The 20,368-nt window shown below is 40.4% G+C and overlaps 1 protein-coding gene across 2 annotated transcripts in view; it reads right to left on the reverse strand.

The window, feature by feature from the left end:
- The window catches only part of hip1 (huntingtin interacting protein 1), a 42,297-nt gene that overhangs the window by 17,148 nt on the left and 4,781 nt on the right, over nucleotides 1–20,368 (reverse strand). Inside the window, exons 1-6 of one of the 2 annotated variants that reach the window (XM_079354662.1) lie at nucleotides 16,956–17,223; nucleotides 4,657–4,720; nucleotides 3,219–3,361; nucleotides 2,912–2,968; nucleotides 1,699–1,779; nucleotides 125–201 (exon numbers count right to left, since the gene is read on the reverse strand). In XM_079354662.1, the coding sequence (XP_079210788.1) occupies nucleotides 125–201; nucleotides 1,699–1,779; nucleotides 2,912–2,968; nucleotides 3,219–3,361; nucleotides 4,657–4,720; nucleotides 16,956–16,973 (440 nt within the window). In that variant the 5' untranslated portion in view covers nucleotides 16,974–17,223. Of the gene's footprint in view, nucleotides 1–124; nucleotides 202–1,698; nucleotides 1,780–2,911; nucleotides 2,969–3,218; nucleotides 3,362–4,656; nucleotides 4,721–16,955; nucleotides 17,224–20,368 lie in introns of those variants that run through there. The other variant, XM_079354661.1, reaches the window with a different exon arrangement.

The raw sequence follows: 20,368 nt of genomic DNA on the forward strand, positions 1-20,368 counted from the left end.
AGTTCTTAAATTGGCTGCGAACGCTGGTGCGTTACGAATTATTTTTTCAGGTTTATTTGAATTTCACTCTGAAACGGCGACATACCGCAAAACAAGTACAATAACAAAAAGGAGTCGCACTCACAAGTTGTTTACATCGTTCTCTCCTGCCTCGTCTAGCTGTCTGTTTGACATCTGAAGGTTGCCAGGGAAACGTGGATTCTGAAAGAGAAGAAAATAGAAGAACGCTTGAAGCGGTCCTGACGTCCATGGATGGAAAACAATCACATGACCATTCAGAGGAAGATTTGACTTTATCACCACGAGAAGGCAGATAACACTCATCTTCATCCCATAAGAACATAGTTCTCCTGTTTTATCATTCACATTTACTCATAAACTTTGTTTATATACATATTTGAGCCACTGCTACGCTTCTTGTGTGATTTTATTTTTACACTACTTGATACTTTAGGTTATAACTTTGAAGCACACTTTATATCACAGAATTCTGCACAAACAGGATCCTATGGACATGAACTAACGGAGAGATGTTTGAGTGAGGGGACACTCCTGAGGTGTGTGTGTGTGTGTGTGTGTGTGTGGGAGGGTATCTTGCTCAAAGACACCTCAGCAGTGCTCAGGAAGTAAATTGGCAGCTCTCCAACTACCAGCCCAATTTCAAGATTTTCTTTGCACTGGGACTGGGACTGGGACTTCAGTCTGTAGAGACTGAAGTCCCTACAGACTGAGCTACTGCCTCCCAACTTTTCCTCCAGCACGTAGTGTGCTGTGTTTTTTTTTTTTTTTTTTAACAACCCAGTTATGAGTGGTGAGAATGAATCAAAGCAGGACAAAAATGCATGTCATAGACCAGTGTTGATTCCAGCGACTCAGAGAGCAAACTTTGAACACTTCCTCCCACCGCTGCTGCTGGTGGATAGATAATCTTCTTGAGACGAATGCTTCAGGACTTTAACTGCTCCTGTGTGTTCTGTGATTTTTTTCACACCAGTTAAAGCCAAACCAAGCAAAGCATGGCTCGGAATCAAACAGGCTGTCGATTGGCTGCAGTAGCACAAAACTCTAAACCAAAAAAAAAAAAAAAACTGTTGTAGTTTTTCCACCATCTGGAAGGTGAAGATGCCAGAAAAAGGGGATTTTTTTTTCTAATTAGAAAGTAATTCTAAGATAAAGTAAAGGAACACTTAACACAAAATAATCATAATCAGGAAACAAGTTAATACAAGAAGACCGTCTAAAAGAATGGATTGATAATTAATTGACCTTTATCCTGATGTGTTCAAAGAGTTTGTTTTTACTTTTTGGTTTTGCTTGTGTGCATCCAAAAACTCAACCCGAATGCTGGTGTATGAGCGAGTCTATGTATTAGTAATAACTAAGAATAGAAAGGTGAAATAAAAAGCTGATTTAATTTCCTCGTTACCTCTTGGTAAACTGCCCGTAATCCTCAGTAACAACAACTAACCACATCTTCCTGTGAAAGCATAAACACCGCCTCTCTAGCCCTGCACTCCTCTGCTCAGCCTTCTCATAAAAAGGGCTACATTACAGATTCTTGAGAGGCCATTAGTATACACATCAGAACTTTCTATTCCCTCCCGCAGAGACACACTTGCACTAAAATGAGAGACTGAGACAAAGTTAATGAGTGATGAGGGAGTCTGCTGCTGGGTTTTATAGGCCAGGCCAACTCACTTTGATGTGAAACTCCATTTTGGTGATGATCAGTTTGAGGTAGATGCTGCACAGCTTCCCATAGCCTTCACTCAGGTGACCCTGAAGGGGAAGAAAAAGAGGAGGGTGGGTGAGAGAGGTGTGATCATTGACAAAAAAAAAAAATCTCTATCTTGGTGGATGTGTAGATTTAAGAACACACAACAACACACGTGTCACTTTGGCTGAAGCATAAAATAAACATGAGAAGAGGCCATTTTTATTTCAGCAGCAAATATATACTCTTCTACTCCTGCCAGGCACCTAAATCTTTACTAAAATAATAGGTTTATTTCCGTTCACTCAGTGTGTCCCTTTTCCAAATGTGTGGACAAAGTTGAATTGAGCAGTACTTTGTCCAATTGCTTCTCACTTCCTGTTTCGAGTATGGGAGGGGGATGTGGATGGAGATGACACAACAGGAAACAGAGGCAGCAGCCCTGTTCAGAGGAACCTAACTTCCCGTATCCTACTTCCCAGTGTCATCAGCAAAAAACAGATTGATAAAAAAACAAGGGTCAAGGAATGAAGAGTAGAGCAGGCTATCCACCCAAACTTATGTTGCCTAATACATAACTAAAGAGTGACTGCTCAGATGCTGTTGATCATTGCAGTGTTTTAAATGCAAGTTTACACAATAAACATGATGAATTTCCTCACAGGCGGGTCTGCAGCAATACTGTGAACACTTAGTTCTTGCCTAAATATTATTACAAAAGAGACTCACGAACAGGTGAGATTCCCCAACGTTAAACTTATGTAATATTACTTTGTAAGCCACAACAGCACGTCGTTGGCAGGCATTGTGTTGGGATTTGTGATAGTCACACTTGGCAACTTTTAACATGGCTTTGTCCATTAGAGGCTGCAACGCCTGTCACTCCGACAACAGCAGCATATCTATAAATGATCGAAGGAGGACAGCTGGTGTTTGTGCTTTTTATTGTAATAAACAAAATTCAAGCTCCCCTCTGATTATCCAGAGGAAAAAAAAAAAATCACGTTAAATGTACAATATAATAAATAGATGTATAAATGATAATATAATGCAGATAAAGAAAAAGTATTTTAATTATCTAATTATTGAAAATAAAAATAAACCCACCAGAGATCTCTGTGTTAAGGTTGTAGGGGTTTAAACTTGTGACTGCATGCTGTTACATGACCACAGTCAAATGATAATTGGAGTACTTACCCACATCCTGCTCATATCAGTTAAATCCGCTTTATTCCTCATGGAGTCTTTTATCACCTGCAGGGACAGCAGCAGGAACAGAGAGAAGGGAGACCAGGCGGATGAGATGAGTTCATATAACAGGACTCAATAGTTTAAGTGACTAAATGTAGATCAAGTGCAAAGTTAAAGAATGAATCACTAGCAAGAGTATATACAAGGTGATCAAACGTTTTTTAAGTAGTGTCCATGTAACAAATAAAAAGTCAGATACAGTATAGTGATGATATGTGAGAGGCAAAGGTGGAAGTATTTAATTTTTGCATACGTTTGGATGTCCGTCTCGCAGCAGCTTGTGGAAGACGTGGCAGAACTTCCAGCAGAGCACGGCATTACTGGAGAGAGGAAGCCGATTGACAGCTGCCCAGAAGGTGTGGGCGCCTTTCTCATGATGGGTGCCCAAGATGCAGGGTGAAAGGAGAGTCAAGGATAATAGCAATTACATATACTCAATGACATCTTTTGTTTGGTATCGGTCTAGCTCAGTGCTTTCTAGCTTAAAGTAGGTCACCAGGAACTTTATAAGGCAAAGAGACTTGAGCTTGGACAGTGTTTTTCTAGCACTTTTGCACAGGTCACACCTACCCATTCACACTCTGATGGCAAAGGCTGGTATGTAAAGTGTCCATTAGTATGAACTAATCACATTAATGCACATTATAGTTCCCCCAAAGCAGCAGGAGCAACTTGGGGTTATGTGTCATGCCAAAAGACACAGTGGACATGTGGCTACAAATAGTATCCGCTTAAGAGACGGTCGAAAGTACTTTTACTGCACCTTTTTTTTTGTTGTTGTTGTGACTAACGGTTATGCTAGTTGTGATGCAAAAGGACAATTATTACTGAAGTTTATATTGAACCTTTAACTATGTTGATTGGTTAGACAAGGCTTTAAGTTACTTGCAATGAAGAATTGTCTGCCCTCTTAACCCTTCCTCAATGGCACTTTGAAATTCAAAAATTCAACCTCAGAGTGTTATTGGGGGACATAACTGAATTGTATTACTTTTAAAAAAAAATATTTTTTTAAATTTCATTTAGAAAAATAAACATTGATGAAGTTACCATATTTGGTTTAAATGCCACAGTAGCAGGATCAGTGACGTAGGGTGATCTCTTCTGATTGGCTGAGTGATGATCACAGGCTTCTCGACCTTACTGAGGTGCATAAGGGTGGCCATATGTAATGTTTGTGGAAATAACCAAAAATAGTCACTTGTCCGATAAAGGGTTAAGTCAAACAACACTGTTTTCATAGAGGGTTGTATTTATAGAGGCCAATTTGCAACGGTTTACATTCAAAATAAATACAGCATTTCAAAAATCAACCAACAGTCTATCTTGATGAGTGTAAACCCTGCTGACTCTAAACAACCTTCTACACAGTCTGCTTTTTATTAGATGACTAAATTAGCACTGCAGCGGGGCCACATGAACATGATGAGGTTACACTAAGTTTGTTGTTTTTCATCTTGCACTAAAGTAACCCTCCAGCCACGGGGGAACAGCGTCTCTTAAACATACACACGATGAGGAGGATAAACACACTGCCCACACACACACACACACACACACACACACACACACACACACACACACACACACACACACACACACACACACACACACACACACACACACACACACACACACACACACACACACACACACACACACACACACACACACACACTCTATGAGGATATTCCTGGCATGCTTCTCTTTGACAGCGACCTCCTGTGTGTTGATGGCCTTATTGATGCTGACAGCCTGTGAAAAGGAGGATAGGAATTGAGGAAGGGGAAAAAGAGGAGAGGAAGAGAGAACACCGATCATTCCACAGTCTTCTTCACACCTCATGCTAAAAAAAAGAAAGATAGTCTTCGAGTGTCAAGAGTTTAATTTTAAAATGTGGCACCCTTCCACCTATTAGAACGTTGCCTTTTCCTTCTCTAACCACCTGAGGAATGAGAAACAGAGACGTCTCTGGTAAAGGTTGTCTGACCCACTTTCTGCTGACTTCATATTTAAAGCAGGATCCGAGAGGCTGAAAAATCCTCTCTGCTCTTCAGGAGCTCTACAGAACTAAACACCTGTCTCATCAAGTGGTACATATACTATACTATCTTTTGGTATTGAGTTTGGAGAACCAATCATTAGAAAACACAGTTAACAATAGGACTGCAGGCAGACTTAATGAGATAGCACCTACCATTGCTCATGTGTGCATGATCAGGAAAGTATGTGTCTGTGCTGTGAAATCTACTGAGAGGAATGTTGGCCACTCTGAGCTGAACCTTTTCCAACATCAGCTCAAATGTATCTATCATCAAACCAGCATTAAGGAAACACTAGATATAAGCATCACGACTTGTAAGTTATCCACGCATATTTGGACTGCAACAGTTAAGGATTCAGACGATCACAAAGCTGCTGTGTGTCTCAAATAAAAAGCCACAAAAATAACAACCACAATGTACTGATGGCTGTGTTGCATTATAAGTGTTGGCAAACTCCCTCGCTGCACACAAGCAGGCCTTGTACAGTATTTTCTATTTCAATATGTGGGTGTAGTTAGTTCTCATGATGATCATGAAAAAAAATACTGAGTGTGACATCTAAACTGTATTGATGCGAGCAACTTTGTTAAGCTAATGTAACGACACAGGGAAGTACACGTTACCATTTTCCTTTTACGCACCAAACACAAAACATAGCTGAGGTTGATGGGACTATCACTACTTTTGCAGGTATAATGACATCATTGATGAATTTGATAGACTGTGAACTAACAGCTTGTAGTTTGTTTAAAGACTAGGGATCCGTAATGCTACTAGCAGGTAAACGCGCCCTTAAAGCAACAAGCCTAAGCTAGCTTCCAGCAGCTATCTTCAAGCAATAAAGAGCAGCAGGCCACAGAGGTCTGGTAGACTCACTTCTTTCAAATCTTCTACACATTTAGACCTTTTTCGTTAGCCCCCTTTGACCTTGACTAGGGTCCATAACTTGAGGCCATTTACCACACTTTGCACACCCTGTTAAGAGCCAACTTTTATAAAACCGTTTTCAAATGGTACAGAACCTCTTTTGAAGAAACTGCGTAGAAATGCACAAATACAAGATTCCTATGGTGTCTTTGTAAATCACAATAGATTTTGATCATCTGGGGATCAACAACATCTCTAATTCTAATGTCAAACATCGAATAATTTCTAAGACATTACTCAAGAAATTAAAACCGTTAGGTCATAACATGTTCCATGTTAAAAGCTGCAAGTCATCATTGTTTAAGCTGTTTCAGATGGTTTTTACAAATAAGGTTAGCTGGAGCAGCATCTGGCTGACACATCACAAGCTCAAGAGGAAAATTAAAACAAGAAAATTACTGAACTCAAATGACAAAGTTGTCCAGTAAAGCAAATCACGCTTTTCGTCACTATCACTAACATAGTTTTGGTTGAGTATGACAGCTGGGGTCAGCAACGGATGGGAGGCCTGTTTCATAATCTCACTTCCCACAGATGTCGTGGGGTTGGCTCCTCCTCTTCCAGTATGTGAGCTTTCAGGACTGGAAGTTCACTGAGAGGAATCATTGGACGAAAAATGGAGGGCCAGGATGTGTAAGGAGGGAGGGAGGAAGGAAAGAGAGTAGAGGAGAAACAGCTCAGGAGTATTGGTTGTAATCAGTGCCAGCAGGATGAGAACACACAATGGTGAAAGCAAACACTGAATCAGGAGAAATCAATGTGCTTAATAATTCGCTTCTGCTTAAAAAAAAACAGTCCAAACAAAAAAACTAACCCAGCGAGTGTAGCAAGGTGGGAAAACCTACCTATAATCTGTGATCCTTAATAACAAGAGTGTTTGACTGAAGCAGATGGAGGGCAGGAGGAGGAATTATGAGCTGACAGAGGTTTCAACATGTCTCATTTTAACCGCATCAACATTATCCACCTGATTGCAGTCAACGTATAATCCTGCTCCCAATGATGACGAGACACCACAAAGTGTTGTAAAGATGATGGCTGACCGCGCTTCCTCTTCTGGCTCTATACATGCAGGATCTTGATTAAACATGATCACTGAGGCAACACCTGTCCTGTTGCATCAGTGGCAACAAACTGAGTTAAGACACCACTCGTGTCTGTGTGTATTCGAAAGGTCAAAACCAGCAGGGCTGACACTGTCCTGCAGAAAAAGCTGAAATGAGTCCATTATTGTACCTGAAGCCTTTTTTTCCTTCAGACCTAACAAACATTTTACATAAACTGATAAAAGAATCCGATAGCCTCCAGTACCACATGAATGCAGCATCATCAATCAGCTTATATCATTATTATCACTAAATGTATTAGCAGCTCAAAAGTTATCTTGTCTCTTCCAAAATAAAGTGTACTCAACAGTAGTACACTGTACATTATGACTGACTATAGGCTTGCAAAGGGGATTGGGAATTTTCCAAATAGGAATCTTTCCATGAGAATTAATGGGAACTAACTGGAAATTTAGGGTAATTTAATTGAACTGTATCATATTCAAGCATAAATATAAACCTTTTGTTTTATCCTAAGCGGACGTCCATGCAAAATAATACAATTGAAAAAACATTTAAACAGGCAACAACAACAATATTGACCCATAATATCATTTAAATGGGCTCCCCTTTATTTAGTCCACATGCTAAAATGTGTGGCTGCATTAGTCTGGGCTCAAAGTGTGGACCAGGGTTCTAAAAATCATCTGTGCATGTGATGGAGGATTGCACTGTGGTCCATATAGGGGGCGTGGCCTCAGGTCAGCAGTGTGCTATATGCCTATGATTGAGGAATAACATAGATACACAAGTGTACTTGCAAGAAATCTGGTTGTTTTAATCCAGACTATATTAAAATACATTTTTACCGACTATATTTAAGTTCCCTTAAGGGCCAACCTTCAATTTAACCCTATGGCTGTCACTAGCAAATGGTGTACCCAAAGTTCAGGCAATGATTGTTTTAAAGAAGAGGAAAGATTCAAATTAGACACAAATGTTGCAGGCAAACAGTCCAGGCTGTACTCTGCCTCTCACCCAGTGACGGCTGGAATCGGCTCCCACCCCTCGCAACCCAGATTAGGATAATGGATGAACTTGTTCCCTAATGAGCACTCAGTGAGGACCTCCACACATACACACAGATTGCTAACTGTCCTGATGCTTTTGCCCTACTGATAAGCAACATAACTTACAAAACCATAAATAAGCAGGTACACACAAGTTGTCTGAATTTTGAAAGCTTTTGATAAACGTGATTAATTTCCTCTGGGGATTTTGGGAATTCTCTACTAAGTTCCTGTAGTGTCTGAGTAAGTGCAGCTTACTTCAGATTGCCTAATTTTATTTACTTTGCTAGTATGAAGACAAACTTACAGTGTGAATGATATATATTATAGCACAATACATAGCCTGACACAATTGGTTTATAAATCATAAAGATTGATATATCACATGTGATGTTTAGATAAAAACTTCTCTGTAGTTATAGACATTGTGACACAATAGGCCACTGACTTGACCGTACTTTCTCTTTCTTTCCAGTCAGGAACTTCAATTTAACCATTTTATTGCAAAAAGGTAATACAGTTTAGCTCGGTGATGACGGCTCCCCTCGAAGGATGCTGCCTGAGTTAGCATACCGCAGCTTTCCAGGAAGCGCCCTGCTAACCCTACAAGAGTGGACCGAAGGCTTGAGTGTGTGCGGCATTGGTGTAGCAGAGATCAGTAAGCCAGAAGTTTAGCTTAAATGGACCGCCTGAATGTTGGAATGATTGAGAATTTTCTTGAGAAAGAATTGATGTGCGAATTGTGTTTGGTTAGAAGCAGTGATTCAATCAGTTTTTGTTGCTGATTACAGATAGGCAGTCTGACTGTCATGTCCTGGATGAACTAACTCAAAGCTTCAATTTAAAGGCAATATATTATTCTCCTTTTTAACACCTTTAATGAGTCTACAGCGTGTGTACGTGAAGTTTCTTGTCAAAAAAATTCACTCTGACTTCAGTCCTGTTTAGAACAGGCTGTTCACGTGTTCAACCATGCCCCTCTAGAAGGGCTTGGGTAGCTCTGGCTTTCTTGCACAATGACTCATTTTAAGGCAGAAATTTTAAAAAACCCAACTCGCTGTGGGAGTGACAACCTCCTGGGGGAGGAGTTACTGCTCTTTGTGACGTCAGCGTACATTTTCGATGAAGAGGATGGACTTTACTCGTCGTAAGAATGAGGACAACATGAACAGAAGTTAATTGGCCAAAGAAAAATTTGACAACATGATAATAGAAAAAACAAGACAGCTGGAGAATTAGAGAGCAGGGGAAAGAAGTTAAGAGATAACTGGACAAACTGCAGAAAACGAGTGAATTAATCCTGCACTTCACCTTTTGAGATTGAAATACCAAGTTCTCGATTTCTTTATTATATACATTTATTGTAGTCTTGCTGCTGTACAGTTATATTTTAGCTATCATTGTGTTAGTGTAGTGTATTGAATCTTAAGTGTAGTAAGTTCATATTTGCACTAAGAGCTTAATAAAAAACATATTTAGACCAACAGAAAATAGTCTTTAATCAGACAGCTATTAATATCTATAAACCCACAAAACTGCATATAATCATTTGTTTCTGTGAGTGCAACAATGTTGTGTTGATGTAATGAGCTTCTTTCTTCAGCATGATGCAGTTTTTAGTTTTTATCGCCTTACATGTTTTTGATCTTAATATAGCTTTTGCGTTGTATCCTTTCACTCTACCTGTTGTTTATCAAAATGACAAATATATGGATGACATCATTTTGTTTTCATCAGTTACCCTGCAGTAAAGAAGGTCAACTCATATTGCTTCCTGTTATCGCTTTGTCGCTCAAACTAAAAAGAAAACAAAAACAAGGGATTATTAAGAAACTCTGAATGCTATACTGGATCATGAGGATGACCCAATTATCCCACAGTGAGACTTTGTACTTTGTGTTTCGGGTTGAATGAGAATGCCAGCTGCCTAGGACTCCTGGCATTGGCCGCTGGCATCAACGCATCAGTGCCTGTTTGCTCCTGGCTGTGGCTGACAAGGAGAAATGATGAACAAGCTTCCCAAAGGTAAGAAAAAGGTGATTTGGGGAATTTAGAGTAAAGATCAGTTCTGAGGGACCTACATCATGCTTTCTAAAGGGCCCAGGGGGGAACACCTAAACTGCATAATTCCTCCATCCTTTCAATACTTCACCTGACAGAGACCGTAATATCTAAAAACGTTATCCTCCAGCTGAAAACAGACCTAATTTTGGCGTTTGGTATCTACAGAAACATTTTTTTTTCACATCACTTGCTGACAAACAAAGTGTTATTGATACAGTGTTGAAAGCATGTTAAGTCAGGCTTGGCAACCCTTAATCAGTCCTTCTGTAGAAAGCAGGGCATTGATATGCTGATCATAGCCTGGCGGTGTCCACTGGAGGGTCAGTGAACAGAGCTCAGAGAGCGGAAGCATCTTCTGCCTGCTAAATGAAACAACCATCACTCAATGAACGAGTTGTTTCCAAACCAGTAATGGCCCCAAATACTGACTAAAACACAAGATCAGGTTATTAGTGTGTATCTCAAACAGTATTTCTAATCCCTGAATAAAATCAACTTCTTCCAGCAGTAACTGGTCCTTCTTCGCTGCTCCAAAACAGCAAACCACTGTATTGGCAGCCATATCAATAACCATATCAATAAAACCAGAGAAAGACATGTTTTCATATTTCTAGATATACACAATTCATTTTCTTTCTCTGTAACATCTGAGTGCGAAGCTACAAAAAGTTCTGTTTTCATATACTGTTATGTTCTTATTAATCCACCATTACACTGGTAGTGACAGATGCTACATGCTACTCACACTCACGAGCCCAAAATACACACAAGCACAGGACCGATGGACATGCACTAATGGAGAGATGTTGAAGTGAGAGGGGAGGCACACAGGCTAGCAGACTTCTCAAGCTCACAGACCAATTTCCCCACTTTTCTCCATATTGGGACTTGATCCATTGACCCGCCTCTTCCCAGATAAAGTCCCTACGGACTGAGTGACTGCCGCCCCATACTTTCTCTGAGCCAGGCAACCCAAAATAAGCTATTTCTTATCATATCCATACAGATATTTTAGTGACAGATTTGAATTTTTTGAGGTCTCAGGCTGCTGTTGGATTAGTAAGGCCTTGGTATTAGCCAACAAGCTAATTCATGCATCAGTCCTTCCACATTTTCTACCTTGCATCGAAGTGAATCCTCTGAGCAAAATGCAAGTAATGTCAGTAATGCATGCCTTCGTCAATCCGTTCCCCTGTTAGTCCTGGAAATACGTCATACCCTGACGGTCACTGCAGAGAAAACACAGCTCTCTTGGTTTTTTCTCTCTGCTGTGGCACAATTTATGCCAACATTAATGTCAAAACAAACCCACAGTCAGTCCTGTTCAATCATAAAAAAAATGACTGTGGAAAACCACCAGAGCGAAATGAAAGGGGGCAGAGTAAATTCGGAAACACTTGTTCTCCCTGGATTTAAATTCTCATGGTCGAGGAGGCGGAGGAGGAATCCTTGTGTGACCCTGATGATTTAGTGCTGGAGTGTAGTTATTAATCTCAGTAACAGCACAGTGATTATGTGACCCGAGTCCTCTAGGTCGACAAGGACGGGGACGCAGAAATGGAAGCAGCCATCAGTCTTTTAGGCTTCACTTCTATGAATATCAGTTTTGTTCTGAGGAGAAAAAAACGGAACCTTCACATACAATTTAAGCGTTTCATCATAATGTAAGGCTTTAGTTTGAAGAGCTTTCTCAGGGCTAATTGTACACGATGAAGCTAAACGATTGAAGTTTCATAGATGAGTAACTTCACTTTGTACATCTGTTTGTTTTTTTTAAACAGCTTGATTTATCTTCATTGATTCAAAGGACAAATGTTGTTTTATCTGAATCCACTTTTGAAGCTAATAATCATCATATTTATGGATATAACCTACAATGAAATGTTGCTTCACAAAGAAATGTGAACTTGCAAGGGAGGATTTAAAACAGCACATAAGCACAGCTGTAAGAGATTGCAGAGGTGGAGTCGTATCATTGTGGCTGAGTCACTGGGGGGGTGGAGGTATTGGTGACATAGAAGGAGTTGGTGGGAAAAGAGGCGCTCGGTCATGCTTCCTGTCTTGGCACACCCTGCACTGCCCATTTCCTGCCTGCCTGCTAAAAAATGCCCTGCTCCAGGTCCCACTGGCTGAAAAAAAACCTCGCTCCCTCAACCCAGACAGCGCTCAACATGGTCAGTCTGGCCGAACATTTCATTCCTTCTAACCGCCCCACATATCCGGCACAGACTCTTCCAGGTGAATTTCAAGGAAAAACGTGTCTATAACAACCTGGTCCCTTTTTTCATAGCTCAAGCACTTGACAAAGTATTTGCTGAGACCAAGATGGCACTTAAAATACGAGGAAGTTGATGGAAGATGTTATGGTCTTTAGATTTATTCAGGTTATTGTCATTTATTAGCTTTCCATTTGGCTCTTCTATCTTACTACACATATAAAAACAGAAACTGAGACTTTGTTCCTTCCACAACTAGACCTTTGATATGTGTAATTACATTGGTTAGATCTAAAATAGATTATTTAACAACCACTTAGCCACTTAACCATATAGCCGCTGCAGAGCAACCTTTGAGACTCGTCTCCCACTGATGGACATCTCCACCAATACCAGGGGAAATAATCTATGTAATACGTTGCTAAATAGTCAGCTATGTGTACCCCCAGCTTTGCAAACATTGTACTGTTTGGTTAAAGTATTTAATGTGTAAGCAGGTGTAAAAGAACGTTTACTTTGAAAACGCAGGTGTATGGTATCCAAAGGGGAGTATGACCAGAACACTGGGCTGAAAGGGGCAGAAATGCTCAATAGAATTAAGAAGACAGAAAAACTCTCAGTGGACTCCTAATTAAAAGCAAGCCTTTCAACTAAATTAGCAACCTTATATAATTGTTTGGAAATTGAGGTCGTAGCCACTTTGAATTTGTTCTAATTCAGATACATTTTGGTTTACACCAGAAAGATACACAGTCAGAGGAACGTCATGAGAATAATTCAGGAAACTGCTTCATTCTGATTCTTAGAGTGGACGTCGCTGTGTATTACATGTGTATGGGAATGGTATAGCAGTGAGGGGAGGTTTCACCAAGCAAATTACATGCCTGTTACTTTAGAAGTAATAGTTCCCTTTCAACTCAACATGCACGCTTGTCTATAAATATACACCTGAAACTGAAAGCTCGTCACACCAACCAGTATACTTCACACAAACAAACACACTCGGCCTCTTTGTGACATGGCATTTTGCTTTGAATGCATTCAAATATCAGATATTAGATGGGAAAGCGTTCTGGGCCTAAAACAGTATTCGAAAAGTAACCCCACCCGTTTCCAAAAGGTCTCTCCAGTACGTAGCCCTCTGCGTTGCTTATTTTGGGCCCATTTTGATGCGTTGCATCTGACATGAACATCCGCTCTCTTACAACAGTCACTCCGCGCCACTTGAAAGGTAGACTAGTTGGCACTGTGGGGGTGGAGGGGGGGGTCATGGAAAAGATGGTCTATTTTAGAGCGGCTGTTTTTCCAGAGTGCTGAAATACACAGAGGGAAAGCATTCCTGTGATAATGAAAACTTTACAGGCATCGTTGGAGGGAACTGCAGGCAGTCTGCATATTGAGATGCAAAATTATCAACAGCTTGTACAGAGATGTACATGAATCATTCATAATTCTCAAACATGTTGACAGTTGTTCTAATAGATAGTAATATCAGTATCTATAATTTTTTGTAGCAATCCCTTTGGTTATCAGCCTCCAATACTGCCAATCCATGGAGTTTGTGGCCCTTATAGTCCTGAGACCCAGTCAGTGCACTGAAAAAAAATATATACAAAAACATAATTCCCTCCAACATATTAAACTGATTTCAGACAATTCTGACAATAACACTGAGCTAGTGTGGTGCTAGCAGGGTGTAATGTTTGTCTCAGGTAGCAATAGGTCAACAAGCAGCGTTTCCACTTATCTAATGTATTATAATCACATGGGTGGGATACTCTGTATTGGCCAATACTGAAGTCAAGGTATAAGATTTGGTATCAGTAAGGATCAGAGTATATCTAGTCATGTACAAGCTTCTGAGCTTGTTTTTACCTGAACACACCTTACGCATTATTTATTCCCTTCACAGCACGGTTTTTGGTGGAGCAGATAAGACCATTGGGATGCTCTTAACTGTCAAGAGCCCATTAACAAGCATCCAAATACTGAGCTTGAGGGTATTTGGAGAGTGTGACCTCCAGAGAGCCAGGCTTCTGTTCCTATGGGCAGCAGCTGGTTAAAAACACACATGCTAAAGGCCGGGCTCCAGCCTAATTAAACTCTGAGGCTCACACCCGCGTGGCAGCTTTATGAGGCTCAGCTAACAACACAGTTTTCTGCAGCCACGTACGAAGGAGCCTCTCCTCTAAAGCTCTACTTCCTGCAGGACCAGTGATGTCATGAACACCGTTATAAAAAGAACATCTGTGCAGCTCAGTAAGGAGCCTTTAGCGCCGTTACGCCCCAACACTAAACACGTGTGAACATCACAGAGTTTCTGTATGTGGCGGTGGGTGTGTTTTCCTGCAGACGATGATGATGGTTAATGTTGGTGACGTGACACCAATTAAAGTCTGTCAAATGTCCTGCAGCAAAAAAAAGACTGCTATCATGGTTTCTTTTAAGCATCTCAGTTTGCCTGACAGCTGACTTTGGCTCAGAAAAATCTTTCGATGCACATCGTTAGCTACTTTCTTAGTTATTCAGGGATGAGACATCCATGTGCTGGGAAATGTATGGGCAGTATAAAGCATCCTCTGCTCTTTTTCATGTCATGTAAACATTTTTACCCTACTCATGATTAAGCATCTCTAGTTATTTGTTATACTTGGAGCAGCAGCAGCAAATTGTTTTTTCTCAATCAAAGAATTATTTGGTCCTAAAAAAAAAGAGGTGTCTTTAAATAGTTTTCGCTCTCTGACCAACAGTCTTAAGAGTTACACAAACATGATTGAACCTTGAGGGCAACAATGTAACAAGAGGCAAAACATGACACAACATTCATGACATCCCCGGTCTAAGTTAAGACTTTTATGGCATATCTTCTACTTCTCTATCTTTCTTGTAAAGACGTTTCAGATTGCTGACATTTAAAAATATTTCCAGTGCCTGTGGCCTTGTTGTTACTTTCTGCACCCCATGTACAGAGGCTGTGTTGTCCTTGAAGCAGGTGGTCTGTGGTTTAAATCCAACCTCTGGCTCCTTTCCTGTGTTTCATTTGTCTCTCTCTCTCTCTCTCTCTCTCTCTCTCTCTCTCTCTCTCTCTCTCTCTCTCTCTCTCTCTCTCTCTCCCTCTCCCTCTCCCTCTCCCTCTCCCTCTCTACAATTTCCATCTCTATCCACTGTCTGATCTCTCTGATAAAGGGATAAAAATAAATGTAAAACAAAGAAAAGAAAGTCCATTAGTCTGCAAAGAAATCAAGACCTGCATGCAACAGCTGCAGAAGATAATGTGATTTTTAAATGATTATATTTGGGGTCATTTTCCCCTTTGTATGATAAGATAGCTGAAGAGTGTCTGGAAATATTGAAAGGATTGCTTCGATGAGGACTATAGCCCCTGTAAATGGGTGGGTAGTGCACTCTTACCACTTTGCTAAACTGGCACCAGAGAAAATACGATTTTTTTTGTGAATTCTGTGGATTGAGTTTGAGAATATAGAGTGCTGCATCTCTCAGGACATAGTTCTCATAACAGTCTCTCTACAAACAAAGCCACAGAGAGAGGACGGGAAACAGCCTGGAGGGGTTCTGGTAGATCCAAAATACTGAACAGTTTCCCGACAACATAAAGGTTTGTTTTAAATAAGCTCTAAACTCTAACTAAATACACTGGAGGAGATTTTCCATCACAACACCTACGCCATGTCTGCACTGCTTGCCCCGACTGACTTCATGTGGGCAGCTGAGATTTATTTCAGAGATTTTGGAGAAAGCTTTTCCTGTTTGGATTTCCTGCCTTTCCATTCATTTGCTAGCATCAGTGTTAGTCTATCGAGGCTTCATACTGTTTCCTTCAATACTTATTCTTAAGATTATTGAAGAGAGTGCTTTTTAAAAACACACCCTCCCCCACACCTACACAAGAGTCAAAAGTACAGCTATATCAACCATGTTGGCGATGAAAGGCCAGTCTTGTTGCTGTAGCTTAAGTACACCTGCTCCATCCACAGGCCTATCTATCGCATCATTCACAGCACACACACAATGATTTAAACATTAACACTAAAAAGGCTGTTCACATTTGAAAAAGCTGTTTATTATTTTTTAGCAAAGATGCGCTTACTTGACTTAAAGTCTCAACCTTTGTACAACACAGAATCAAACACAAAGGTACACTGTTAGCTGTCTTCTTGTTTGTCTGACATCAGTTCCACCTGTAATTGATATTCATGGCACATTTAAGCTGTGCTCAGTTTAACTTGTTTCCTCTAACCTGCAGTTGGAGCCACGTGAAAAGCTAAAAAAAAAAGGCAGTCGGGGAGTTAAAATGTATTTCCTTTAAGCTCGGACCAAGAGGACCCCCCTTCTCTGGATCCTCTGCCCCGTTTACAAAAAACGACCACAGGGTCTCAGACCTTCGTTACAAAAATCAACACAAACTTCCCACGCCACACTTAACAGCAGCACCGACCGGCAAACAAACAAGTCCACGCTTGTACTGAGCATAACTGAGTGTGTGCAACAGGACTTTCTTCACACAACCCCCCACCACCAAAACATGAAAAGTCTCCGTTTTGATGTCTGTCATGGTACAAAATGTAAATAAAAAGAAACAAAATTGGCTTTTCTGCACTTACAATTTTACTGAGATCCATTCTGGTCGCAGGTAACGGCGCGAGGATCCTCGGAGCAGGAGAGGAGAGATCCGCTGGCTTTTATCCTCACGCGGAGTAATTAGGAACGGGAAAACGATTGTGAGAACAAACGCAATTGGGAGGTGAAGAAGAAGGAGGTGGAGGTGGGGGGTGGAGCGGACCCTTAGCTCAACATTGTCCCGATTTGGTATTAAAAATGCTCCTCTATCCTTCCCTCCTTTCGCGTCCCTTTTCGTCTTCTCCGCGCGCCCCAACAGCTCCCTCATGAACGAGGACTTTGAGCATCAGTCCGCTGTTAGAGAGCAACAAAACAAGAGCGACCGGGGATATTACCCGCTCAACTTATATTTAAAGAAAACACTGTTTAGCCTGCACCTATCAGCCCCACATAGCGACGAAGAACATGCAGTAGGCTCCCTTTATTTTGCAAATAGCTCACTCTGGTGTTAAACAATAGTAGCATGAAGCCTGCATAGTGGGTTGGCTCAAAACCCGGTGGTTCCCAAGCTCGGGTCCGGGGACCGCTGGGGGGGCCTGTTAGAAAGCAAGTCGATGGACAGAGGGAGGGAGGGAGTGAATGAGGATATAAACAGCTGGGCTTTCTCTGTTGTTGCATCGTTCATAAAGTGGCAGTGTGGTCACAAATTGGCTTGCCTTCTGAAGAGGACAAAAGACTACCAAAACAAAGCCAGAGATGCCCCCCCAATGTTCCTACGGGTGATTAGTCAACAGCTAAAGGGACATGCAGTATATGTAGCCTAAATGACACCTCCTAAGAATCCAGCTCAATGTGTTCCCCCCTACACACCTTACACAAAATATGATCAGAACTACACATATCTCTGTTAAGCAGTGCTTCAAATATGGCACAATTGAAGGTGGTCATGCATGTTTCATTTAGCACACATATGGTATGCACGATTCAGATGTTAACCTTTAAGTCTTTCTCCAGGTGTGTGTGCTGATATAGACCTACTTTGTCTGCAATGCTCATGAAGCCTTGATCGAAGCAGCACAGCTTCCACCATGAAGCACTTCTGGGGAACTGATGCCCCCATCTGGTGCCTGTGAGACTGTCACCATATATCATCTCTGTCTTACAGGACATACAGATGGGATTCTGTCTGATTGGGGGAGGGGGGAGGGGGGGGATTGAACAATTGGAATATCTTTCAATTCTGTTCCAAAAAGTACAACTTGAACTGGAAAAACACTGCACAAATCTAACATTTAGATTTTTTAAACCCCTAAATACTGTTAAATCTAAGTTGCTCATTTGTGTTTCATAATAGACAATTCAATTAGCAAGTACAGTGTTTCACTAGATTCTGATGAAGACATATTATTCTTACAATAAATAAGCAAATTTGTTTACATATTTCCAATCTCATTCAAAGCGAATGTTTAAATAGTTAAAACGTTTTTCTTTTTAAAAAGCACAACAAAACAACAACAACAACAACAACAACAACCTGATCTGACCAGTTCTTTGTCCTGCATAAAATGAATGTTGGATGCTTCTATCTTGAAGACATTCAAACACATTTAATTTGTTACTTCACATACATTTTAAATGTTAAGTATTTTAACACAATAGCTCAGGAATAAATTTAACCATAACAAAATAAATAACTTTTATTATTACAGACACTGTAATAGAATGTTAACTGTGTGTGTTTATTAGTGGTGTTGAACTGGTCTGCATTATAATTCTGAGAGTTTTTTTGTTTTGTCAACCCTACAACTACAGGCTTACAATAAAGACAAACTAAATTTAAGGTACATTTCAATTATATGCATTCACTACTCCATAACTAAAGCTTAACTTAAATCATTGACATGAAACCTTGTTTGAACAAAAATGAGGGGCAGATGTACACCTTGCTGGATTGAATCAGTTGCGGGTGTTACAGTGACCCAGAAGTATATGTGACAATCAGTTAGCACAAAATGAATGTGTAATATCATATAATTGTGACTGTGAGAATTAAATGATTTCAGTGTTGATGGATCTTTTATAATCTTTGACGTAAGCTGATGTATTAAGAGATTTTAAAAAATGCATTTGTTGTAGACACCCCCCCCAAAAAAAATTTAAAAAAAAATAAAAATAAAAATACTAACCAGCAGAGTCCAGGCCACGATAATCAATATGCTTCTCACCACCCAGGCTGTATAAGATAAACAGTCTGTTTCCAGACAATGCCGTCTCTTTTCCTGACCCAGTCTTTCCACTTCCTGGTACGGAGTGGGCCCAATGATGGGAGTGCAGCCTCACACAGCATTTCTCACATACAGGAGGCCCACTCTGCCCCCGCCTGGCTTCTCACCACCCAAACCCCCTTGGGATCACAATCAGAATCACAATTGTTTTTATGCCTAGGTTCACACAAACAAAGAAAGTTGCCTTCTCTTTTCTTAAATATTAAAAAGGACAAGAAGATTAAGCTCCAATTACTGTTGACACTCTAATGTACACAAAAAACCGGCTCAAAGGCCACAATCTTTTTTTACATAAAGGTAAAATCCTTTTTTTTGTTTCTTTTTGTCTGTTTTTAAGTCCAGACAAAAATTATACTGGAACAGTCTGATGAAGAGAATTTTGAATTCCCTTTAAATTGTTTCTATTGAGATGTAATACTGAACCATGGTCTGATTGGAGAAAACATGACATCCACAGTACTGATGTTCAAGTCCTCCATGACTCTAGACTCACCCTATAAGGCTGTGACATGAAGTCAGACTGAAGTAAAGTATGTCTTCTATGAACCAGTTCTAAGTCAAAGCGTGTAGACCTTTTGATCACAATCTCCGGTAAGAATAAATTAAAGCAGTCTGCTACATTAAAGCAGGCTTGCAGAAGATGTTTAAGATTTAACATCATCAGACTCTGTTGCGGCCCTTTGTTGTAGTTGAAAAGACCATTTGAAAATGATACAAATGATTGAGATTACAAGACAACTTGCTGCTGCTCGCAATCATTAATGAATTCAGAGGGAAGTGACTCATGAAATATAACATCATAGGCCATTTTAAAACAATCAGTTGCAAGGAATTGGACTGCCTATAGCAGTTGTTTCCCATGCCACATGTACAGAGGCTGTATGGTGGAAGCAGCAGCGGGCACGAAACCAAGCTCGACTCTTTGTTGCATGTCATCCGTCCGCTCTCTCCTCTTAATATTTCTTGTCTCCAATGTCCAATCAAATAAAGGCAAACATGACCAACATCATCCCATAAATATAGGGTCATAAGTGAATAGCATGCAAATAGTTAACGTTTTGTTGTAGATGACTGAAAATGTTGATGTTGTTAAACAGCAGCTGTAATGTGATTATTGTGCTTACATTTCAGTTATTACAACAACAACAGTAACATTTACTCCCACTAGATAA

The sequence above is a fragment of the Symphodus melops genome (genome assembly GCF_947650265.1).
Source record: "Symphodus melops genome assembly, chromosome: 10".
NCBI classification, from domain to species: Eukaryota; Metazoa; Chordata; class Actinopteri; order Labriformes; family Labridae; genus Symphodus; species Symphodus melops.